Genomic DNA, 26,800 nt, shown 5'->3' with positions numbered 1-26,800 from the left:
CTTGTTTCCTAACCTGATCCTCCTCCGGCGAGGATAAGTATTCCTTGCTGCAGTCTTCCCCCCTGGTCTCAAGGGCCTGAAGGCTGGACTTACCAGTAAAGACTGAGGCAAAGAAGGCACCTCGGCCTTTTCCGTATCCTTTGCCATCAGGTCTCCTGTCTCATTCAGCAGCAGACCCACATTTTCCTTACCCTTCCTTTTGTTGCCCATGTAGAAACCCTTCTTGCCGAGGCTTTTTCTATCGTCCTATGGTCCTACATGCCTCTACCCTCTCTATCGAGAAGAGCAATGAGTAAAATAGGCAAAGCATCTACTTCCCACGAGACTGAAAATAACTGTCCTAATCTGGGTTTCTTCAGAACGTGTTGGGGCTGGACACACCACAGACTTGGAATGGAGTCAGCACCCTGACTGCAAATGGCAGGAAGCAAAGTGCTGGGCACTCTGTCCTGAGCATTGCAAATTGGCTAATTAGAAAATGAGGCAGTCCAATGTATTAACTGTCTGTTGAAATATAGGCCTTAATTGTGCTTCAGTAAACTCAGACACCATATCGGACATACCATTAACTTCACTTATTTCATAGAGCCTTTTGGCAAAGTGTTGAAATTTAAGTTTCTTTCTGATCTTTTTATGAAAAGTTTTATATATATTTTTATATACATATATATACACACATGCTTACATGTGCACACACACACATATATACACATATGACAGCGCCCTTTAAATAGTGCCATTTTCTCACACTCACCATCTGGTTACCACACAGGAGTCACGGTAATGTCTTTTTCCCACATGTACAAGCAATACCACAATGTAGCAAATTCAGTCACTGCTAGCTTTTCTATGACACCCAACTCTAAACCCATTAATCTTCTATAGCATAAATTAATATAGCATATATAATCACAAAGAGTTTGGAAACAATGTTTTTGAAAATTTCCCCACACCTCTGACAACACGACACAGATAGCAATCTGACCTAAATAACCAGTCTGGTACTTTTACTATCAAAATGAGGCAGAACATAAGAAAGGCAGATAGTGCCCAGTTGCATTTTGAATGCATTGCTGCACACATTGGTGTCAGAGACCCAAAGAGTACAGGATACTAGAGCTAATTTTATTTCCAGGCTAGTTGTGCTCTTTGTAATTCAGCAACTTCTCCGGACTACTGTCCTCAGGACAACTGCTCTAATCCAGAATCCTGTCTCTTTGTGGGAGGCTCTGCTTGCTCACTTGGGTTGTTAACCAGACCTTTGCAAACCAGAGACATCCCTAGTTGTTCTGCATTTGAAAAGATGACCTGGAAATGGGTGTGATAGATCAAGAATGTTGCTAAGGGTAAGATGAGCACCTCACTTGCTGTGGCTGACTTCTGGGAAGTCTTTAGAGCAGAAAGCAAATGGCAGATAGAAAGGCCTAATTTCCTTAAGTGCTGCTTAGGTCACTGTTTTCCTAGATTTAACGAAGCAAAAACAAACATAAAAGGAAAATGACAAAATCACTACTAAGCTTCACGCTGGGAGAAAAAAAGCTTTAGTAATGTGTTTTGCTACATGCCATGGGAAAAACAGTTTGTAAAGAAGTTGAATTGCCCAACCTACACACTGGCCTACTAGATCCTCAAAGCATTTCACACAAAAAGTATTTCTGCTTGCCTTATAAAGACAGCAGTTTTCCTTCTACTACATTAAAACGATCGTTAAAAAAGCACAAATTTTACTAATAAATACAAATAGTCTGAAGATAATTGTGACTGGTAGTCAGAGATATGACGACGAAACAGTTAATAATAAATTCTAAACTCAATATTGAAAATTCTTTTCAAATATTAACCATCTACTGCAAGCCCAGTTGCATACGGTTTAAGGAACGACAAACGCAAACAGATTAAAAAATTTGTTCAGATCAAACAGAAAATCAAGGGCAGAGATGGATGAGATTTCTCAATTTCAGTCTAACCTGAGGGTTAAATTGAGTTATCTAATGACTAGTCAACCTGCTTCCTTTCCGTTACACACAGCATTTAGCAGATATGCTGCGTATTTCTGGAAAGGATGCATCAGGGAAGCCTGTAGCTGTTGACAATTTGCATATATTTTTAGGGGGCAATAGACACAGAGCCCTGTAAAAAAGCAGTTAAGTTTCATTTATTAAGAGGATCCACCCACTTTTAAAATAACGCATGTGAGTACCATAAGGTTCATTTACTGCAAGACTAAAATAAATTTTCTTCCCGATACAAAAAAGATGGTGTCATAGTAAGTTACAGCATCTCTTCAAAAGTGGGACCCAACACAAACCTCAAATACTACATTTCTTTTGATCCAGTTCTGAATAATCGTTGAGACAATATTCCCATCCTTGCAGAAAACCACAAACAAGGACTAAAGGCAGTACATTTTATCATTCTTCTGTACCACCAATTATGAAGCAGTATAAACCTGCATTAATTTCTGGAGGAATTGCCCCTTTCATCATCTTGGGTTTTGCAGAAAACTAGATTTGCTAAATTTGACTTTGCATCTCCATTGCAATTGTTCATATCTATTTGAAAACCCATTGTCACTCCTTGCATTCAGCATTACTGACAGAAACTGCTGGTGATTTGTCTAATCTGACATCCCTTGCCATCCTGGCAATCAGCAGATGCTACAAAAAAAGGTGCTAGAACCCCCACGACAGTGGACAATAATGTAATAAACAGCTTTTGGGGGCTACCATTGCCAGAGTCTTTTATCATTGGCCACTGCACTAAAATGTGAAGTTATATCCATTGAAAGTGATCTGACATCTACACTTATAAATGATAAATTTCTTTATCAATCCTGACAAATATTTTGCCTCAGTGACCTCTTGTGGCAGTGAGTTTGAGAGATACTAGGGCAGCACTGTGGATGACAAAAATTCTTCCATTTAAATGATACACAATTAATAAAAATAAGTAAACACCTGAATGAGTAAACTCATGGGGAACACAACCACTTCATTATAGTGTGAGCTTTTAGCAATACATACAAAAGAGAGGATGTTTCCCTTTTTTTTCGGCTTAATACATGAATACACTTACCACTTTCTGGCCTGAAAGGTAAACTAACAGGTGGACACAGGTTAGGCATGGTATTCTTCAAGTCAGCTAAAAGCAGAAAAGAACAAAACGTTTGAAAACAATTACACTTGAAGGTTTAAAATGTAATCAACACCTCAATATTTCCAGCATCACTTCTGGGATCTGAATGTTGCATCTCCTCATCACAAACACCAGAAGTAAGGATGCGAGCCTGCTTTGCCATCTAAGCCTTTTGAGGTCATACATGAAACCAGACTTCCCTAAATTTCCATACTTATAAACATTCCTACAAACACTTTTCAAAATGCAGTTATTTATGAAAAACGCATTTCAGTAGTTCTGTGGTTTTTTCCATGCTCCTCTTTGTATTTGGTTTTCTGCATCACAACAGACATGAGATTTTCTCTGCTTCCTGATTACCAAACTGGAATTTCTCAAAATAAGAATTAGGAACAAGTCAGTTTCCAGCAGGAAACTTTCCAAATTAAAATTAAAATAATCATTCATATTTTCTACTCTGAAATTTCTCATTTGCTAATATTTCCCTTAAACATTTTGTAATTTTAAAAAACAAACAAGAAGTTTCCCCTGTGCATTCATATTTTGTAAAACACTTCAGTTAATCAAATCAGTTAAAAATTCTCAGTTATAAATTACCATCCGTACAGAAGCTGAAAACAGATCAGATTTTCTGTTTGCTTCTTCCACTTTGTACTGCCCATGCATGTAACCAGTAGATATTTCTAAAAACTCAGGAGTTTTACTATTCATACCAAGAGCAGTGAAGAACCGGGGCTACCCAGAACTCTCTTTAAAATGCTACTATATGTTCTTCATTGACTGAGCTGCAACCATGACTATACATACAAAGTCAAATTTCTAACAAGCGGAGCTATGCGGTCAAACAGCTCACACGTCAACTTAACATATTACGAAACGCGGAGGCACAAGTACCGTCCCACAACAAGGCTGTGGACTAAAACCAATTCGTGCTAATGTACCAGTGCCTACGGTAAATTCCTCCTTCGGATTTCACTCCTTTTCCCTTTTAGCCTCAGAGCTTTTTTGTGCCTCTTCCTGGTGCCCAAACCCCCAACACACCAGCCCAACTGATACAAATTGTTGTCTGCAAATATCTCCATTTGCATAAACATCTGTGCCTTACTGTATGTCATGGTGGAAACACATCTGAAGCTTCCTCACTACGTAAGGAAATGTCGCTGTCTCTCCTAACGCTCCCCCCTTTGCATATAGCCCAGGCTCCTCTTCATCATCCCTCTGCCCATAAAGTGAGCAACACCCTTTATTTTCAGTTGGTTCTTTGCCAACGAAAGGAAAAACAATTCCAAGAAGAGGAAGCGTATCTACACGTCCGCTGTCTTCTCTTCGCTGCACCTTTCTACCGTTCTTCGTTCCTGCCCCTGGCTGCCTCTCAGCTCCCCCTGCCCGCAGGCTCCTGCCGTTGCCCACCAGATCAGGGCTGCTCTTCCCGTCCTCTCAGCACCAGACCCCCAGCCCGTCCTCAAGCTCCCCCGGTGCCTCCCCACTCCGTGCTGTCTCTGCTCTTTAACAAGTGTCGACCCACTGGAGAAGGACACGGATGGACTAGTGGGCAGAGTGCCAGCGCAGGACTTGAAAAGCTCAGGATTGAGTTCCTGTGACACTTATAGTGTGAATGAAGGTTTTCTTTAGGTTTACCAACACTGTAGAAAGCGGTGTATTAGGATATCTGATTTAGCTCTACACAACTTTAACTAGATTATCTTTATATCACATACCCTGGACAGTATATATCCATACTTCATGCCTCCCCTCTCCACTCTGGTATCAGCCTTTCTCTACTCTGCAAGAACTAAGAGAGTTTAAAAGAAGGAAAAAGTACTCCTTATTCAATTTTTTCCCCTGATTCCATCAACATCACCGTACCTGCACCCGTGGGGCCTTGCTGCTCTCAGGGGAGTTCAACAAGTTTCTGCCTTCGTAGACTCAGTACCAGGCTATCCTCCCATAAAGGGGGGTACAGCCAGCCAGGCGTTCGTTTTCATTATTGTTTCAGTTATGTTCTATCAAAGTTTAACAAAGTAGAACTAGACCCACCCAGAAGGAGTGTGACAAATGACAAACCCATTGGAATTTTTCAACAAAGTAATGGAGCCTTTGTTTCGCTATGAAAAAGAACATTCACTCTGACTATGAGTGGTTTTGATTCCTCTTGAGGAAATAACCTAACCTCTCACAACTTCATTTCTGTTTAAATACGTGACGGCTTCTTACTGCTTAAAGAATACAGTGCTACCTTGGAATTGGTCTTGGCCCTTTCTTTACCAAAACAGCCAAAAGTGAATTTTAAATTCCATAACAAAACCACAACTTTTGAAGTTATGCATCCACACACACTGTTAAACCATAAGCCAAGCAGTGAGAAACAAAGAATGATGTCCTGACCAGGACTGTGCAGTGGGACAAAATACCTTTGGATTCTGACATTGGCCACAAGTGTGCTATATGATCAAAGAACTTAAATTGTACCTCTTTCAGGTACTTCTATTCCTTTTCTATTAAAATGGAGATTAAATTGCACCTTTCTTTCCCTTGCACATGCTTGTCTGCCTTCTGTGTTTGTGATCCTTGCAAATGGGCCCTCCATCAGAAAGCTGAAGCTTCTGCACATTGAAGCTTATTATTTAGCTTCAATGTGCAGAAAACAGTTGGGAAGGCCACGTGCCTTGCATCACTTACCAGGCTTTTGATACCAGCCAAACGGGTGTATTCTGACTTCAGCATCTGGTGAACTACAATTTGAGACTTGCCAAGCACTTCTTGTTTCCTCAGCACACGTCTGGATTCCTAGGCTGTTCAGAGTCAGGCACAGAATCTTTCCACCTGCCAGGGAAATACATGTCTATAGAAACAATGAGGAGAGTTTTCCTCTTCTAGATAGTATTTTGAGGAAAGCGAATACAGCATGGTTCCACTGAGTATTAAAAGGTATTCCACCCACTTAGAAATCAAAGGAGGGAAATACTAAAGTGGGCCAAGTTTTACTGGTTTTGAAAATAGTGTTGAAAAATCACAGTGAATTCAATGTGAGGGGAGGTGGGTACACCAACATTATAACCCTTTAAGGTCACTTGGAGTATTTCCACTGAGCAAAGATCAGGACCTCTTCTTTGAGCAAGCAGCCCTTTTTTGTTAATGCAATCCTGGAAATGAAAAATCTGCATGTATGTGGAAACACAACCCCTACTTCCATCAAGATAAAAATATTTATGAAGTGTTCCAAATTCTCAAATGAATTGTAAAACCAGCACATCCTAATGACCTCAGGGAGAATTGACTAGCACATGACACTTCTGAAAACAGAGCTGGCCATTTTAGTGGCTTAAATCTAAATTTGGAATAAAATATTAAAAACTACTTCATTGACTTTGATCTGGATGGCATCCCATTTTAAACACCTGCTAAAGATTTCTTTTAAACATAGCATTTTCTTTACAGCCAGTGGAGAGAAAGAAAAGTATCTCCAGAACAGGATTCAGTCAACCAAAGCTCTTAATGACCCTATATTTGTGTCTATACATCTCTCTGCTGACTATAGAAGGAGCATAGGATGGCAACACCCCTTAACTTAGCCATCTCAGCTGAGTAAAATATGCTTGTTTGACTTTCTAATGGCTTTCAAGTCATGCATATTTTTAAAGATCTGATTTCCTCAGACTAAGAGAAATTTTACTTGAGATGTCTTAAGTAACTAAAATACTAAGGAGGAGAAGATAGGCAACCTCTATGCCAAACCAATCTTCCTCAGGTAGAAAACTAAAATTTGGGAGCAGAGAAGTTCAGACATCCGAGAAAGCCAAAAGGCTAAGCTGCCCCAAAGTATCCACAGACATTATGTGCCTAACGTGCATTTAATTTTAGTAATATTTAGGCTTCTAAGTCCCTTAGGCTTTAAAAAAATGAAACAAACAAACAAAACAAAAAAAAAAATCACAAAAAGAAGTCAGCCAACATTTTGGAATAGGGGTTGATAAATGAGAAGTAACAGTTCCCTGGACTTTTATCAGTTTGAATTCCATGCTGTTGGAACTGCAGCCATTTAAGGAGTCATTCTCATGAAGTTTTCTTAATAATTTCTGAGACATGGAACATGTCATTGGGCTGAACTCCTAGAAATGACTACAATTACTCAAGAAGTTGCTAAAGAGAGTTGCACAAGATCTGCAAAGTCTTTTAAAGTGCCCTTCACAGCAAAAGAATGGTAAGATTTGTAATAATGAAGGAAGACTGAAATTATTTTTAAAATTAAAATAGTGGAAAAATACCTGATAGCTGGGAGTTATTAAAGAAGCCAAATCCTGTGCAACAGGGATCAGCATCACACCAACGCTCACACTCAAAAAAGCTGGAAAAGGAAAAACATCATTAAACCACGACACTTTTATTATCAGTAGTAATCTGTCTCTGCCATAGAGAAGGGAGTAGAGGATACTGCATAGGGGAAAAACACCGAGAACCTGTAGAGACACCTTTCATGATAGGACCGCCTTATGCTTCTTCATACTGCATAGACACCTCCATACATTTTCCATTTGTAGATGAAATTATGTTCTATCAGTATACATCTATCAGACTGTATCTAATAATTTAGATGAGTATTTTGATATCTGCCCTAAAAATATCAGTTTACATTAATCTAGTGTATTATTGCCAAGAGATTTAACTGGCCAACCAGCAATTTAATAGCAGTATGAGTAATAATTCACATACATACAATTACTAATTATACACATTATTACTTATAACTCAATAATAAAAATCCTTTAAATTAGATGGGGTTTTTTTCCTTTATTAAATATTCTCAAATAATGCTTTTCTTGGATCAATAGGTCTGATTCCCTTCATTTGCGTAACAGGGCCTCGGTATTGCAGGCACGATTAAACTTCCAGTAAAAACAAAGGAACAGTTATGCCCTACCCATCTGAAACAGCTTTTCTGCTCATGTCAGTCTTATTCCTCACTGAGATCCCAGTTACTTTTTGGAATGGTACACGTGTGTAGAAGCTCTTCACAGAACTTTTTAGAGTGACTGGAAGGAAAAAGAAAAACAAAATTGGAAAAAATCAGCTTAACCTTATGATTTACATATGCTGGTCAAGTAATCACATGGTAAGGGTAAAGTTTATGTTTCTATGCTACGATGGTCTTGATGTATCAAAAGGTAATTTCTACATTATCACAGTAAACTTTTGACACTTAAACCTGAAGATGAACAAAAATCCAACAGATGAAGGCTCTAAAAACTTAGCAAAGTAAATCACCAAGGAAAGACTTCCAGCCCTTGGAAAGACTTCTAGGGCTTCTGTTTCTGAGACCTGTATTGACATTACTCCTTCCCCAAGGTCCAAGTACTGGGGAAAAAGTCCAGACAGGAAGACACCAGTGTACTCATGCATTAGTCAACTTGGGCTGCACTTTGAGCTCCCCAAAAAGACACAATTTAATAGTTTAGTTCAGTGGACCACTACATTTTTCACAGCAAACATATAGGTTCCTGCACAGTGGTAACAGGTTTGTTTGTCCAGCTTCCACACATGAACCCTATGAGAAAATGATTGAACTTCCGAAACATTCAAAGAGCAGAGGTCAGAATCCACATGTCTGTAAGTCTGGATTTGCTAAAAAAGATAATAAAATACTACACTCAAATGACTTTCAATTTTTGCATTGCTTAACTACCATAGAAATTGTAATGGTTGAAAATGGCATTGGTGACATCCCAATGACATTCCTATTTCACCCACATCATAAAAAGATCTAAGACCCAGTATAAAAATTATTTGAGCTACCTTTGGCCTCTCTGAATTGGGAATAACTGAGGTGGAGAGTTTAACTCATGCTTAATATAATTCCATTCAGAACCGAAAATAAAAAAACCATACCCAGGACTGCCTGACCTTCCCTTGCCCCGTCACATCCCAGGACTCATTCATATATTCAGACTTTTTATCTCAGAATCAAGAGCCAAAACACTAGCTTGCATTATCAGGGTTAGAGCACACATTATTTATCTAAATCCCCAAACTTGCCTATTTTATGATACAATGTCTGTGGTTGTTGGGGTAGCACAGTTCGACAGTTTTCTGGTATTTGGTCCATGCTGCCATCACAAATCTGTGCCTCTGGATAGAGGGTGCAGACAAAGTATATGTCTGTGGTGTTTTGAAGATCTGCCATTCGACAAAACTCATCTTCTTGCAAACAACCTAGGAAGCAACGTCACTAAGAGTTACACACACGAGGGTTTCTTCCCCTCTCTATTCCTCTTCATGACTTCAGTGCACTTAAAGCTACCCATCAGAAAACAACTCAAAGTGAGAATGTCAATATTATTCTGTTATGGCGCAAGAGAAACAGGGACAGATTCTGTTTCCAGTGACACTGAAGAGCAGGTTTACCTGGAGAACACAGAAAAGGAGCTACACCACAGCTAATTGGAAAGATACATTCCCCAGCTGTGACAGCCATTAGCCTAGCACATTGGTGTCATGCTTCCATTGTCATTCATAAAGATCTCTCTTTTTCTTTTTAGTAATTTTGACATACAAACTGTATATAAAATAACTCTGCATTAGTTGTGGGTCTATTACTTCAAAGAATAAAAAGGACAATAAAAGAACATATTCTTTACAATGTCTTAGGAAATTTTTGCAAAAAATATTTCTGAAGGGTTTATACGTTACACAAAAAGATAAGTAACTTTTCCAGAATCAACTGTTCAAGCATTTGCCTGTAGCAATTTGCACTGAAACTTTCCCCAGGGTAATAATGCACTTTCAGAAAAGAAACAAAGCTGTCAAACCCATTTCTTAATTAATGGGGCAATGGCTTCTGTAAATACATATGCCAATGCTTAATTTTAAACAGGCATAGCTCTACTGACCTCTGACTGTGATGTTTGTGCACTGTTTAGTACTCCAGGTTCTGCCTTCCTTGTAGTCAGAGCTAGAAACTCTTCTCCATTTATGGCATCAAAATATACTTTATCATTAACCCCAAATATCTGTATTATACCTTCTTCCTTTACCACTATGTCATCTATCTATTTGGAGGGCAACATTTCAAGAAGAGCAGAGTATTGCCTAAGCTGTATCTTCTACTTCTCTTGCCCGTAACAGGGATATCCTGATGATGAGTGATGGGTTTCCTTTCTGCCACAGTAGACAAAGTTCGTAAGGAAGAAACAGGCAGCCCCATTAGCAACTTCCATAAAAAATTTTGTGGGTTTTCCCTGAAAAATCTCTAAGTCCAGAGTTTCTATTCATTATGATTATAATACCTGTTGGAAGATTTTAAGTAATTAGTATTCACTACAGAATAACAGTCTCCAAGTTGTCTTACGTGTGAGACACCAAAGCATAGCTTCCTTTGCTGAGTACTTCTGCCTGAAGACCCAATACTGCTGATAAGGGAGAGAATAGTTCAGGTCACTTTGTACCCGGCTGTTGTCCATTAGGTAGAAAAGATCCTTTGTGGAATCTGAGATTCAAACAAACAAAGAAACTGCTCAAAACCACAAAAAAACTTAGCTATGATCTGGAATAAATTAAATTTATTTATATATAAAATTCTGCCTTTCACAGTAAAACAACTGCAACTGTTTTGTAGGGCTAGAATACACCAAAGTCTGCTTTTAATAATAGAATTGTCCACCTACAGTTATCGATGCTTGTGTAGGCAATGCCTCCTTGCTGAACTGCACTGCACAACATAGCATTGTCACACTATTTCCACCACCCAAAACCTAGATGAAAATCACAGCTCCTAGAAATAAGAAGGTTCTCTCTACTCTGTCGTACAACACATCATCCTAACAGTGAAATATGATGCCTCAGAGGATGCTCACCTTAATCGATCTAGTTTTATTAATCCAAAATACAGCAGTTTCCTTATATTTCCTTGAGAAGCTTTTACACTTCTCAGTGTTAAAAGTTTTCTTAACAAGCTTAATACCCATTTCAGCCATTTATTTCTCCTAGTTTATGCTACCATGGACTACATTAAGTAACTCCTTTCTGTCACCTGCCTGTGATCTTTAGATGAGTGTGCAATGCTTTATATTCCCTGAGCTCCCTCTGAAACAGTCAATCACAGCTATTTCAGGCTCTTTTCAAATTAATCCCCTTAAATAAGAGTCCAATATTGAAAGAAATAGATGCTCTTCACTGATCTCTTACAAATTTCTTCATGAACACCTTTTCGTTAATCAAATGCCATCAGCAGGTCTCATCCCCAGTTACTCCTACATTGTGAGAGATTCTGTTATTTAATCTTACATGCACTGAAACAGCCAGACAAAAATGAAAATAAGAAAGTAAAGACATGCTGATAATTGCAGCTGAAATGCTGAAGCACCTACTGACATGCTGGGAGTGCACAATAGCTTTGAATTTTCTATCAGAAAATAGAAAAGATATGTTACCATGTGCTTTAAGGATGATCACCATGTAATAAAAGCTCTATAGATATTTTCCCAGATGTATCCATAACTTTTTTTAAAAGGTGACTTATAAGTCTTGTTACCTCTCAAGACTTAACTTCAACCTTCAGCTTCTCTTGAAACACTTTCTGTCATGACTAAGACTAAGGGATGGAGGAAGAAACTGCATTCCTTGCATAACTTCAGGTTTTAATGATATCATCAGCCACAGCACTGTAAATAGAGAACCCTGAGGGCTGCACTCGTGCCTTGGCAAGTAAACACAAGAGAATTTCACCCAATATATACAGTGCCTTTTTTTGTTGTTTTTTTTTTTTGTTTTTTTTTTTTTTTTTTTTAAATCTAGACTTTAAAATACCACTAATTGTAGAGGAGCACCACTAGGTAAATGGGCATTTTAGTTTACCTTCCTTTCAAATTACATAAGCAAAATCCACAATTAACTTCATGTTAGGATTTTACATGGATTAAACCACATGCTCAGGTATTCATCAAGACTCCTCAGCAAGGATTACAGTTCATTAGAGATGAACCAAAGTGCTCTCAACAGGCTCCACTGCTCTCTTTCTCTTAGGATTATGGTGCTGAAGGCCCAATAAGCTCTAGTAATTTAATACAAATTATTTTGGAAATATACATGGCTTGGTATAATGAAGAGCAGACCGTGGTTTAACAAAGGAGCTAGATAATTTCACAGGTCCCTCACATTCATCACGCATGGTAGAAACACTTGTGATTGCAGTTTCATCCTGAGTTTCTCTACGCATCATATTTATAGTCATATTGTCAGTAGCAGTAAATATGCCCAGGTACCCAGGCTAAGGATTTGATTCCTGGGTTTATGTAAAATTTTTTCCCAGCCAAATAATATTTCCTGAGTCTTTACAGTTCAGTAAGTCTGAAAGAAGTTTCACAGAACATTTTAACACTTTCATTTCCAGCCTGGCCTGGAGACATAAAAGCCATAAAACCAGGAGGCTTACATTTTTAACGTCTTTCTCAAAACCTGTATCGGACCTCCTACCTAAGAGAAATCCTCTGGACTTCACAATACCTATATCATTATGATGCATATATGGAAATATATATATTTTACGGTTAAATTCTGCACCCTCCTCTGCTATCTTCTGCTGCCTTCTCTGTCCGCCCTTACTATAATACCTGATAACGTTAGGACATTCTCTGTCTTCAAAGTGGTAGCATTGCATGCAGAGGTTTTAGTCCGGGTCACCATATCGGAGCCTGGAACGCAACAGGAATTAAAGAGTATAGTAATTCCCTTTATCTTTCTTCCACAAGACAAAATCATACTTAGTTCCCAAAATTTAACAAATATTTTAAAGTGCACCATTTAGGAAAACTCCTTAGGTAGTTCCACCAACTGTTGAATCAAACATGAGTAAAACTATCTCCGTATAACTCGGAGGAAACCTTAAATCAAAACACGCTGTTTTGAGGATAAAAGTAAATGCCATACCCACAACCACCATGCATTCAGCATCAGTGCTCTGGAGGCTGTGTACATTTATAAAGCAGTATCACAAATCATTTGTGCAGGTCCTGCTGTGTACATTGCAACATTCAGAAAGTAAACTTGCAAAAATAACACATACAGGGTTATCATGCTAATAAAAATAACCCATCTAGTTATGCATAAAGTGCCAAATTATTATGGTACCTGGACACTGACGGGACAAAGGCAAGTGTCTGCATGGTATCATCTTCACAGGTACTAAATGTTATCAAGTAAATTCTCAGACACATCAATTTACCCAAATTTCATTAAACTGACAGTAGCAGAATTACTCCAGATTACACCTACCCCTGCCAGAAAAGACTTTTGAGTAGTGTCTCAATTTGGACAGCATAAAATAAAGTAAGAATGACACTTCTGTTGTAGAACACACATCTGCCACTGCCCACAGCTCATCATAAGCTTTTATAACAACTTCTGAGAGATAACTCACCTCTCCACAGGTAAATATTCTGAAAAGTAGTAAAATTTCTTTCTGCCTCTTCTACCAACTTAGAAGCTAATAAAGAAAAAAAAAGCTTGTTAGAATAGCCACTCAAATTAAACAGGTAGTACCGAAATGCTCAGAAATTGCATTAAAAATGCATCATTAGACTATGTGTCTAATTAACAGTACAAGACCCTAAGAAAGAAGGTCCCAGGTGTGCTGGTGCTAGTCTGGGTCCCGGGTGCCAAGGCTTTACTCTATTTTCCATCATTGCTTTTTCTGTGTAGCTCTAGGCATCTCTCTTTTTCTCTTTGCTCCAGTCTTTGCCTTTCTTTCAGATTACTGGCTTGAATCTGCCTGAATTAAATACTGGAGGTATTATAGGGGAACATACTAAACACATTCTTGACTTTCATTAACGTTCACACAGTAAAACATGAGAGGTCCATCTGTCTAACAATGCATCCAGTTAGAGAGTTCTTATTCTCTTGTGATTGTACAGATATGGATTTACTTGAGAAAAAAGCACAAGAACAGGCTGGTTAAACAGGCAGAGTCTATACGAGGATTAAAGAAAAGTAATGGAAATTGAGATAATTCATTGACGTACTTCCACTGAACTCTTGTCCTCCCAGGGTGAAGGAAAACATCTTCTCTTTTTCATCATAGCTCACTCCTTTACATATCCCATCTATGACAGACATTTGTGTTGGACTCCAGCCATTTGCATTGCAGATCAGCACGTCTGGGTAGCTCATCAAACTACACAAAATGGTACCTAGGTGCAGGCAAAGAGAGAGTTGCATCACCCCAGTAATGCTTTGCACTTACACAGAGCTTTTCACCCAAGCATCCCAATACTTTCTCTAAATGCCAGCTGAACTTGTGTCACTGAGATAGATAACCTTTAGCATTGCTACCAAAAAAAAAAAAAAAAAAAAAAAAGGAAGAAAATCAGAGCCATACATTCAAATTGGAGTACTAAGGTTAGCTATTCATACCTAAACATTTATAGCCTGCTTTTCAGAGATTTTAAGCACATACTATTACCACCTAATAAAATATTACTATTATCTGATAATACCCAACAGTGTTCTCAGCACTTTATAGCACCACGGAGACATATTCAATCCTTTGGCGGTCTTACAATCTCAGGCTCTCAACCAAGAAAGCACTTACATTTTTACTGGGATGGTTTCCTGGACTGGTGCCTGATTTCAGTCAGCCCAGGCTTGAGTCTCCCCCAGCATCGCGATGTGAGTCAGGGGGACCAGTACGCTTAAGGCCAGGTGTTCTGGCACCAGTCTGTTACCATCACGTCTAGACAATGCTCAGCTCTTGCTTTGTACTTGCTGTCACAGCTCAGGCATTTCTATGGTTTTACAATGCCCTCTCTGGTTTGTTTTTATGGACTGGGTACACGAGATGTTGAATATGCTACTTTTTTTCTTCTTTTTTTTTTAAAAACAAAATGCTAGTCCAAGTAATGCATTTAACTGTAGTATTGATGCAAATAAGTCACCCCAACTAAACAGAGAGCTCTGCAACATTCACCTTCTCCACACCCCCTTCTACGCTCACAAGTATGGAGAACCCCAAAATTTGATGGTAAATGTATAGAGGAATGGACTTCACAACAGAATCCACCTAGAATATTTTGATGCAAAAAAATATGAGATGCCAAACCAGAAGATAATTTTCTGGAAACATTTGCTTGACAACTTCCACAGAGAAAGTTTTCTCAAATCCAGGATCACTTTCCACTCAAAACTGGAGAAGTGCTGGTCACAGAGCAGCCAGTAGCACGTGCCTGGATTTGTAAGAGCCCGTCTTTAAAAGCCTGAGACATCTCAGTCAGAACTTCACTTTTTCTATAGGAAATGCACCTCCAACGGAAAAGTTGATCCCATGTGAGCTTGAAAAGAAACTACAAAAAGCAGGCACTGACATCAAGTGCTTAAATTTGCTGGCAGAGTTGTGGGCTCTGCCTAAATCCCACCTCTGCCAGACTCTGTCCATCCCACTCCCACTTGCTCTCCTAGCTAGACACCCAGACTTAGGAGATTATAGCGTTCCTGCATGCAATAACATAACATAATTCCCTCTTTAGCATCCTCTTTTCCTGCTCCAGAAAGGGAGCTGATTTACATTTGCACTACAAGGACTCTGTCTGGAGGTACTATCTTAATTCCATCAGCTGAAAGGCAACAACTTCCAGCAACTAAGCTATGTTACATGAGGACAGAGGCATTCTCAGAAGGATTTCTCTCATCCAGATGCAGATGTCTAAAGCAGGTCAAAAGAATAATCCTTTCAAAATGTCCATTCCTCTCCAAGAGCAGCTTGCTACCTCAGGCCTTTATCTCTATTGCTCCAGGTCTTCGGCATTACTCAAATCCTGCCTACACCAAAAAATGTCACCGGTGTAGAGGCAGGCTGCTGACACTGCTGTGATGTAGAGGTGGCTGTACTGTGTCCAAAAATGCGTTCTACTCAGTTAGCGTCGGTTTTCTACTGCAGAATTTTTTATTTTGCAGTTCGACAATACCTCCATCAAGTGCCATCTGACTCAAGATGAAGCCATCACAGCAAGAGTCCCGGCTGCAAGTCTGCCGACAGAAGAGCTGAGCATCGGTCAGAGATGCGCTAGCTGCTGAGAGCACCACGGAGCGATACACGCCGGAAAGCACATTCTGAAAACTGGTTCTTTCAAAGGTCTTGAGTCCAGATGAGTTAAATTCTTGTCCTGGGTAGACAGAACAGGAAAGAAATGTTCAAAAGAGCTCAAAGAGGAGACGGGATGCTTTTGGACTGCCTGCAGATTGGAGCTCGTTGAAAGTTTTATGATAAAAACTCAGCCTTAAAATTCCTTTTCTAGACCTTGAGTTTCAGATGCAAGATAAGATCATCAAATGGTTTGGTGCAATTATATCTGGGTAGTTGGTCAGAATGTACTGCCAGGGTCGGAAAACCAGTCCACTGTACCAGCAAAGGGCTCCTAAATCCATGTCTGCAGTAAGGTTGGTAATATTGCACTTTCAAACACTACATTAGTAACTCCCAGGTATAAATGAAACAAACTTATCTCACTAAAAAAGTAAAATGTGGAATGTGGCCAGCATAACTGCATCTGCAGTTAAGGCTTCTGCTGACTAGACACATAGTAAGAGGACATGATTCATATAATCCTGGATCTAATTAGCAATATAAACAGAAATCTAGAGCAGATCTGGTATCAACAAGATTTTGACTTCAACAAGCTCAGGGGACTTGTCTTTTTTCGGGTGAGACTTAGCTCTATATTTTTGTTATTGTTAATAAATGGTGACTCAGAGGTTTGATAGAAGTAAGAGGAAAACAGTGACAGCAGAGAGTTTTGACTCAAACCCTGCAGCATTCCGCATTTGGTTGTCTCGTTTCAAATTTGGCATGAGGCTTAAAGTAGGACATACATTGGATAGGACATGCAGTGATATCAATCACACTTACGCAAAAAAAAAAAAATATTTTTTACATTCATTAGTTTAGCTGAATCACTTTGGGATTCACTGAAGAGCAGGTTATTTCTTGGCTGGTATATTAGTAGGATACTTCACAATCAAAATTAATGTAAATTTAAATTACGTACAAGCTGGCCATTAATAATATCTTATATATTCAAATAACAAACTGTTTAATAAAGACAAATCATAGTACAACAGAACAGAACAGAATAGAACAATACACTGGATAGAATTTGAGTTTTTGTGGGACTATCTCCTGGAGAAAGCTATCAAGATGGCTTACAAAAGCTGTATTCCTAATTTCTAGGGCACAAGGCATGAAGGGAAGATTTTATGAGGTTTCTGGGCTATCACTAAATGCTAAACTCTGAAAAGTATTGTGTCTTCTTAAACAAAGATGCTCCACACACTTAGTCATGATCCTATACAGAAGTAACTACAAATTTGGGCACAGCAGTCTAACGTTAGAGTGACTCGAATCTGGTACCTCTCTTCAAATAGACCATCACCGCATCTCCCTCTGGATTCCTGACATGAAGCAGGCAGCTGAGGCGACCGATGCTAGTGGCAGCAGGGTTCCCCAAAACACCTTGCACCTGAGACAGAAAAGAGGCACGCACAATAAATACAACCTAATCCATTTCTTCTCGTAAACCACATTTTCCTTATTCAGAAACTCAGGGGGAGGAATTAGCGCACATGGTTTATAACCATCAAAGCTCCAGGTGGCCCAGTGTGGACTTTTTTTATTCTATCAAACTGAGATCTCCACTCTTCAACGCCACATTGATGTCTTTAGAAGTAGCGAATAGGAAGATGCGACAGTGCTAAAAAGCACACAGTTCAAACCCTGGGCTAGAGGAAGGCACCAGGAACTGATGACTGTTTTAGCTGACCTGATTATCAACCTGGATACTTCTAGTTTGGATTATCCAGATTAACCCCTCTTTTAAGTTAACCAGATGCCCTGACTGCAGCAGTTCAGCATGTTTTAAGAACAAAAGTTTCAGCCAAACAGTGAGACATTCAGATGTCACTTTTGGAAACATCTGGGTGTAGCTTCTTTACCAGCTTGCAGGAATTTATTACTGCCACTGTGAAGAGCAATGTGCAAGGGGTCAGGTAATAGTCTGCCTTTCTTCTGTGATGCCATCTACTTATATGCAACGTACAATATTATGATAAACACATATTTTTAAATATGATCATATTTACCAATCCAGAGACGGTGCAGTTGAAGTTGACTTCAGCAGCACTGTATAATTCACAGAGAACTTCAGCACCAGCCAGAGTTACAGTTGCAAAACCACATGCGTCTTCCCTGTCACAGCCTGAAAAACAGGAAGGAAACCTTGGGTTTCCTAGCATTTCATATGCAAAATTTCTGCTAGAAATTCCACTGCCATTTGCCTAGTTTTTCATACCTCTATCAGACTGCAAGCACATGAATTTCATTAGCCAGATGAACTTTAGTATTCAACTATTTTAGTAGAGGGCCAGGTTTTTAAATTAACTGAAATTAATGCAGAAAGTTTTCCTCACCTGATGATACAAACAGCGGAGTTAGGTCTAACCACCCAAGTATTTAATGTCTGGTGGACAATTTTGCCCGAGGCAGGCAGGGAGGACTCTCATGGACCACTTTGCCAGCGCATCACAGCTGCCTGACACAGCAACCCCATGGCAAACAGGTTGTGACAAATATTGGAGCGATAGGAAGGAGGGAAACATCAAATTCTTCAATCGTGCCAGCTGCCTCTGCAGCAATCACCTGGCCAGTGGAAGGGAGCCATCCCCCTCCGGATTTAGGAGTGGCTGAAGATCCTTCTGCCCTTACACACTCACCACTAACCTGCGCCCACAGCCCTGCTCCTAGAACAGGAGGTGGAATTTTTTCCAAATGTCTTTAGCATAAAATCAACCAGCTTTGATCAAAACATTATTAGAAATGTAAGCTAAGTTGTCTGACTCTGTAGGGAAGCAGAGGGAAATATTAACCCTTACCCTTCAGTGAGCACCCCAGCAGTAATATTTTGCAGTAGTGCTGCCATTTGACAGTGGATGTAACCTATAATGAAAATACAGGCTACGTGCACTGAATCAGATTGCTTATCAAAGGGACATCTTTTCCTCCTTAAGTTCATTCCTACGGTTCTCCCAGCTCAGTGTCTTGCTTTTGAAGGTCTCCAGTTTCAGAGGAAGGTGCAAGAAACCTTATAGTATACAGCTAGAGGATGATCTGGTGCAGAAAAATCATTCAAGTAATACATATAAGGCTTCATGTATTCACTTCTTAGCATGAGATATGACTGCTCCAGCTAGATCACAGCATGTGACACAAAGCCACTGACTTTGTCAGACTTCTGTGATGTCTGCCCTACAAACAGGCCACCTGTGCTATTACTGCCAGGGTGTCTTTATTTTGAATGTAACCCCTCTGCCCCTCTTCACAGTCTGAGCCTTTGGAGACAGAAGGTGAGACTGATTCAAAGCAGCCTGAAAGCAGTGCAGTGATTCCCCTTGCAAAGTTTAGATGACTTTGAACCAATATAAACCAGCAAACATGATGTATCCAGATGTAATATGGTATATACACTGTAAGGCTCGGCAGAGGAATATCCTGCACTCCTTATAATATCCTTCTGACGAAAGCAAGGATGATTATTCCTCTTTTATGTGCCAATCAGGTAATTTGGGAAGAGGTGAAAGCTTGGTTTTCACATGTCCTGAACACCTAATCCTCCTTCTGTCTGCACGTCTGAAAAGTCTGGTGAACGTTTCCTGGTCTGAACCTCAGCTCTCATCTGTATTGCAAACTATACTAACTGGCTTTAAAGTCAGAGGACTTGTCTGAAATGGTATGTAAAGTCAGAAGACTTCTTTCTGAAAGAAAGACCAATGTCTTCCCTGAACCAAGGTCACCAAAAGTTGTAAGTATCTTGCAGTAAATTGGTGCTGAACCACAAAATATATAGTTCATCTAGGAACTTAACTATAAGCTCATCATATAACAAGATTATTATTTTCCATGATTGTTAGTGTTGTCTCTACAGATTTTCTGAGAGTTTTCCTCACCTGAAATGCACTGAAAAGTCGGACTTTGCAGGTCTCCCCCAAATGACTGAGACTGAAGAATTTGAGATTCTTCTGACCCATAAATCAGTCTGGAGGCAGGAACTATCTCAAATTTTCTGAGCACTAAAGAAAACACCAAAAAAACAACCAGGTACTATTATCAGTTCCCATGCTGCAAAGAGACAAAGACTTTAGGTAGAAATAAAGATTGAAGAATTCTGCAGGGAAAGAGGTTTGCTCATTAAGTGATGTACCATAGCTCCACAGAACACGGGAGACAGCTGGACGGAGGATATAATTTCTGTTTAGCAAAAAAAAGTGTCACAAGATCTTTTAAAAAACAGTTAGCCAGGAGTGGGCTGGAAGTTTATATTCAAGTGAGACTTCTCTTCCAGCGGCAGACTGGCCATCTCCCATTACTTGTTCATGGCACTGAACCAACTACTGAGTCAACGGGGAAACCAACTTTCTGCAAAACAGCCACTGAAACAAGAGCCAGCTCCAGCAGAACTTGGTTAGAAAGGAAATCTAGGAGCCTTATCACGTGTTTACAGGAGCACAACAGCCTGATCTCCACTGACTTCAGGCTCAGGGATCTACCCAATGTAGGATGTCCTACATGCTTCTGGTTTACTCCTTCATTCAACCTTTGACTCCAGCCTGTCATTTTACTTACCAAACCCTGTTATCTGCTCTGAGTTGGACCCACTGCACCTGAGTGTAAGGATGTCTGACAAGCAGCACCGTTCACACACTGGGAAAAGCTCATGGGGTCTAGAGACGCAAAACTCAAAGGTCACTAAATGGGGCGAGAATCCAGTTTAAGCTCCAGAAGGTTTGGCGCTGGTCATGCCCTGAAGAAGAGTATAATCTGGTGAAGGGACACACAGTGGTACCACCGCTACCCGGCTCAGGTTGCTACTACCTGTATTACAAAGGGGTTTTGGTACCGTATGTCCACATGTTGATATACCGGCATCTTTCCACGAGCATAGCTTATTAAAGAGAAGGGAAGAACATGGTCACTTAGCATCACCCCTGTGGTGACCAGACTTCTCCTCTCAATGCCCCAAATGAAAGCAAACCTCTGGCTCATTGCAGCCAATGCCCAGCCTAGACCTAAAAGAGCTAAGAAGCAGGAGCCCTGGTCTGATCTCAGCCCATGGGAGATGTCTGCACATGGGAGAACGGGAGGTTCAGCCCTTCTCTTCCCTGCGCATTTGGGCGCAGAGGTCCAGGAGAAGCATCCCAGGCCTCTCTCCCTGAAACGTCTGGATAAACCACAAAATAAATTCAGGGATAAGTTCTTAAAACAATCATTTATACTCTTACAGCAGAACAGTCGGGACTAAATCAGAAGCAAATGTCCACTGTTGTTAGGGCTGAGTCAGCAGATGCTTTTGATAAAACTGTCATTTCTGCTCAGAAAAAGCATGAGGGCTAGCCAAACATTTAACACAAAAAAATCCTTGCACTCCAGCTCAGCTGGGGAGAGGGCTGAATCATGGTGTAAACAGAGGTGGAAGTTTTTCCCTTCCTAGAAATACAGGACACCAAAATACAAGCATCGGCTTAATCCTGCACTGAACTGAATCTCTCCACATCTGCAACTTGCAGCGCTGCCTGGTTAAAAACAGAATTCACATATTTTCATAAAACTGAAAAGAAGCGGAGTTTTTGTGTTGTTTGTACTTTTTGCTGCCATCATTTCTAATTCAAAATAAAAATTACTTTTTTAAATGTTTTTCTTTTCCTCTGATACTTTTTTCCTAATTCTGGCTTCATCCCACCCCTCCGTCTTCTCTGCAATAATATGGGAGAAAAGTAGAGGAAAAAATAGGAAGTGTAATGAAACACTAAACTGAAAGCATTGCAAAACTAACAGAAAAGCTGCCTTTTTTAATTCTTGAATTTTGTTTTTTAATATAAAGAAAGATAAAAAAATTGCATTCATGAAGCTACTCTGTCATTAAAGAAAAAAAAAAGATACAACAAAACATATTCTACCAGCTCCTATTTTCATGAACAAGTTAGTTCACACTGCCCTCTTCTCAACTGTAATATAACTACTCAGCTTTTTCACAGGCTTAGTGCATAGCAGAAGTTCTCCATCTCACTTACTACTGGAGTAAAGCTCTAGAGCCTATCCCTGTTGCAATGAATGAATGAATGTTAAGTGTGGCTTAAAATATGACAAGAGAGAGAACAATACAAATGAGCACGGGCTGTTACAGCTTATTCCTGTGCATTCATACAAGGGAATTCTTCTTCCATCTGAAGACCCATACCCCCAAAACAGCTGGGTTATTTATCAACCCTGCCCAATCGTCATCATCCTGTCAAAGCAAGATCAGTCTTCAGACCCTGCTGTCTTGTTGCATGCTGAGTTCAGTTACAGGAAATAGAAGGGGTAGGGCAAAAAGTAAAAATAGAGATAATCAGTTTCGCTTTATATAATGTTTTCTGGAAATGCAGCATGATCTCTAAAAGAAAAAAATGAAATTAAATTAGCCTGTAAATTATTAAAAAAAACCCACAACCAGACTCTTGGGTGTTTGTTGTTTGGGTTTTTTTAAACCCTGAATTCTCAACACTTATAAATATTTTTTTGTAATGAAATCTTCTAGCCTGACGCACAAAAATAAACACAGATATCTACAACTACTCCATCCTGGACAGAGTCAGAAATGCTCATGCCAGAAGGCTCAAGGTAACAGGAGAATTAGGCTGCTATGAGTCTTCTGCCCAGACAAACTTTCCAACAACTCTGTGACTGAGAGCAACAGAGGCTAACACCTTGTGTTGATAACTACGATCAGTCTCTTAGTATGCTCAGGGAAAAAAAATAGCTATTTTAACCAAAGATAGTTTTGTGACCTCTTCATAACCAATGGCTCCCATTTCACACTTCTTCCACTGATCACACTTGTCCTAAGACATTGTCTAATTCAGAGCACATCATGACATAAGTTTCTAAACTGAATGTTCCATTAAATTTGATACCAATCATATGATGAGTAATAAAAACTTCTGGAAAACTATTTTTGGGCAAGGCAAAAGCTTTGAGGCTGAGAAGCGTAATTAGACCTTACTGCAGGCAGTCTGGGGACTGTTTGACGGATGACTTTTTTTTCAAATTATTCATCCTTGAGAACTGGCATTTCACAACTGTGTTCAAGCAGAAGTTCCCCCAGCTTGCAAGGATATGTTCACCAAGTCAGAAAACATACAGCAGGAGCCCAGAGGGTGACGTTACGCTGCAGCTGTGAGGTCATTGCCAAACACAGCCTATTATTTCACATGAACACACTGATGAGTGATAATTTTATGAAGAAATTAATCATTCTGCTTCTTTCCCATTAGTCCTCTCATTACTTTTTTGGGTTTCCAAGCAGACAGCAGGAGGTCAGCATACATCAAAGGCTGTCAGCCATCTAAGAGCACAAGAAACCTCCTTCTCTCTCTTCCCTTAACAGAAACAGCTTCCCCAATACAGTCAAGAAATGCAAAATTAAGGAGGAATGTGGCTTAAGGCAGAGGCCACAACTATGGGAAAGTGAATCCCCACAAGCTGTGAAGTGATGAGTCTTTTCATAAGGAGGTTTCACTTGTGTGGGGTCAAAACATATCCAAAATATTCTTCTGACACTTACCTAGGCACTGGTAGTCTGTAAGGAGATCATCTGTTTCAGTCCAGTCCAGTGCTGCTCCAAAGCTATCGATGCAGAAGGATTTCTTAGTGTCAGGGTCTTGCTGGGAAGGTCTATACTGGCCATCTTCATCACACTGCAGACCCTGCTCATTGCTTTGACAGTATGAGATACCTGTTACAAGCAAACAAGAAAAGATAAAAGGTACTTTGATAATGCTGTCACTCAGTTTCACAGAATGGTTCTGGTTGGAAGGGACCTCTGGAGGTCGTCTGGCCCAATCCCCCTGCTCAAGCAGGACCCCCTAGACCTGGTTGCCCAGGACGATGTCCAGATGGCTTTGGACTATCTCCAGAGATGGAGACTCCACAACCTCCCTGGGCAACCCGTGCCAGTGCTCAGCCACCCTCACAGTAAAAAAGCGTTTCCTGATGTTCGGCTGGAACTGAACTCCTGTGTTTCAGTTTGTGCCCACTGCCTCTGGTGCTGTCAATGCAGTAGGACAGTGTTTCAGGGCTCTAGGACAAAAGCGCTCCAAATACAGCAGCGACTTCACTGAAAATTGATCTATAATTTGCAGTGTTTCATGCTCTGAAACATGGTAGTCTCCCTGCTTTGTTGCTACTGCAATTCATATTCCAAACATTTTTAGGATTCTCTGCCATTGATCAAATCTCCACTTATGCTAAGTACAGTAAAGCAAAGAAGTACAGAGAAGGAACTCTTATTTTCATACAGGTTTGTTCAGTGCCTGCTGCAATGGATCTGTGAAATATTATGAACAACAGCACAAGAGCTATCACATCAATTAAATCGGCAAACTTTTCAGACTTTTTAAGGAGACAGTAGGGAAAGAAAGAAAGAATCTAAGCTAAATGTGTACAACATGGCCTTTTGCAAAGGGCTAGCACTGAGACTCAGCACACAGGTAGCTGCAGGCACTTGCAGTAAAGAAAGCCTAAAGAGCAAACTTTTAAGCACAGGAGTCCAATACCAAACAGGGAACACATGGAAATGAAGAATGACAACTTTAGGCAAAAACTAATTGATGTCAGGGTGCATTACAATAAACCTGTTCTTTTATCACACCTAAGAGAATAAATAGTTTGAAACAGAACAAAGCAGACTCTGTACTCACCGATACTCCCAAGAAACCCATTCTTACTACTCACATTGATTTTTATGCATGAGCTAATTCTGCTGACACAACTGAATTGGGACTTAATAAGTAACTTTCTTTACAGAACTGCATTCCAAAATAGGTCATTTAAACTGAATACACCACCTTTAGTGAACATATCGATAGCTGCTTTGTGAGAAGTGTTTGTATTTGCAGGGGAAAGAGCTGCACAAAGACAAGATTACTTTAGTGTTCATGAAAGTGACAATAAATGAACTACATAAGATGTTTCTCACTGATACTGAACATCCAGATATCATTCCTGAGGACAATGAACACGTCTTAAGGAACCACAACATCCTGGATGAGACTGACCACTCGTTTCTCATGCATTTTTGGTCAGAACACCAGACAGTTTGTTCTGTCCTTGTAAAATGTCTTTGAATGTATGCAGAACAGATCATATCCATCCAAAAAACCCCAGAGGAAGTATTTTTTTAAAATTTTTTTTCAAACTTACAGATGGAAGAAAAATATTCCAGTAGTTATTTGAAGCCAGAACACAAAGGATAAGGGAGAAAATGAGTTCAACTTACAGTGATTAGCGCTGATGGCCCCATAGGAGTTGGTAGTTTTGCCCACAGGACACTTGATGCAGGAGGAACGTCCTGTCTGATGCTGATAGTAGCCAAGAGGGCAGGGAATGCATTCATCGTTCTGGAAATAACTGCCTGGAGGACAAATAACTGTAAAGAGAACAATCACCTTATTACTCTTTTGGAATCCAACCAGTTCAGGCATTTGCACACGTATCTGTGGGTATGTATATACATATTATGCTGGTAGACTTGCCATAGGCTTCAAGCTTTTCATATAGTTATTTCTAAGTGCTATAACAAAGGTAAACGCTCCTTAAATGTTCATTAAACTCACCAATGACTGGAATACAGACTATGGTCTTTTTTTTCTCAGATCACCCTAAAAATGTTCTTGAATTAGTGCACATCAAGCTGTTTGGAAATGCCAAGTGCAGGCCTAACTTCCATTTGTCAAATCCATTTCTATTAAGATAATGCACTTTGTGGATACGTTGTGAAAGAAAACAAAGGAACACAAGATAGAGAGTAATTTCTCACACTACAGACGGAAACAGGAAAGCTCCTAGGAGTAGGAAATCCAAAACCATCATATAGAACCACCATATGGTAACACTTTCATTCAGAATTCCTGGTAATGAAGTTTTTGGTAAGCACTTCCAAACTAAACAGCAATGGCTGGATTAAAAGTCACTAGTTGTGCACATGACAACCCAAACACAAAACTAAAAGATATTTTTAGTCTGTACATATATCATTTTCAGAACAATCAGGAGTAGTATTTCCAGCTGACCTGTTGCATATTAGAAATAAAACTCTTTGTCTTCTGCGAAGTCATGAAGTACTGTCTTTCCCTCCAGATCATTCGAATGAACATTAAAGCAGAAGAGTCACAGACACATTTGCAGGACAATACTTTCACTTGTTATTTCACAGCTGCTTTCCAGATGTAGATTTCCCTCAAAACACTATCAAATGTATATTTTGGGACTTTGACAAGGTGCAAAATGTCATTTCTGTTCTTTCCCTATGTCTTGACAGCAGTTTAAGGTTGTATGAGAGAGAAAGAGTAATGGAAAATTGGCCATCCCCAGTACAACCCATATGATGAATTACTGTTCTGGCCAACACACCGGAATGTAAATTAATTTAACTTATAGAAGCACCTAAATTTTAATAGAATAAAAAGACAACTAGTATAAAAATGATCATATCTTCCTTCATCTGCTCTAACTGGTCCAATGGGAAGGTCTAGCATGAGACAACTGTGAGACTGAAATTTTCCTCCCAAGTACATATCAAAGTAATTACTCTAGGTA

The 26,800-nt window shown here is 39.7% G+C and overlaps 1 protein-coding gene across 1 annotated transcript in view; it reads right to left on the bottom strand.

The window, feature by feature from the left end:
* TG (thyroglobulin) overlaps nucleotides 1-26,800 on the bottom strand; it is a 158,922-nt gene that overhangs the window by 92,952 nt on the left and 39,170 nt on the right. Inside the window, exons 21-35 of the mRNA XM_049821688.1 lie at nucleotides 25,482-25,631; nucleotides 23,769-23,939; nucleotides 20,116-20,238; nucleotides 18,256-18,371; nucleotides 17,528-17,636; nucleotides 16,086-16,283; nucleotides 14,148-14,315; nucleotides 13,544-13,609; nucleotides 12,738-12,818; nucleotides 10,478-10,615; nucleotides 9,166-9,342; nucleotides 8,054-8,165; nucleotides 7,401-7,480; nucleotides 5,815-5,958; nucleotides 3,076-3,141 (exon numbers count right to left, since the gene is read on the bottom strand). Of these exons, the coding sequence (XP_049677645.1) occupies nucleotides 3,076-3,141; nucleotides 5,815-5,958; nucleotides 7,401-7,480; nucleotides 8,054-8,165; nucleotides 9,166-9,342; nucleotides 10,478-10,615; nucleotides 12,738-12,818; nucleotides 13,544-13,609; nucleotides 14,148-14,315; nucleotides 16,086-16,283; nucleotides 17,528-17,636; nucleotides 18,256-18,371; nucleotides 20,116-20,238; nucleotides 23,769-23,939; nucleotides 25,482-25,631 (1,899 nt within the window). The remainder of the gene's footprint in view (nucleotides 1-3,075; nucleotides 3,142-5,814; nucleotides 5,959-7,400; nucleotides 7,481-8,053; nucleotides 8,166-9,165; nucleotides 9,343-10,477; nucleotides 10,616-12,737; nucleotides 12,819-13,543; nucleotides 13,610-14,147; nucleotides 14,316-16,085; nucleotides 16,284-17,527; nucleotides 17,637-18,255; nucleotides 18,372-20,115; nucleotides 20,239-23,768; nucleotides 23,940-25,481; nucleotides 25,632-26,800) is intronic.

Source organism: Accipiter gentilis, chromosome 2 (assembly GCF_929443795.1).
Source record: "Accipiter gentilis chromosome 2, bAccGen1.1, whole genome shotgun sequence".
NCBI lineage: Eukaryota > Metazoa > Chordata > Aves > Accipitriformes > Accipitridae > Astur > Astur gentilis.
The sequence above is the reverse complement of the archived record's forward strand: the minus strand, read 5'-3'. Positions and strand labels throughout refer to the sequence as shown.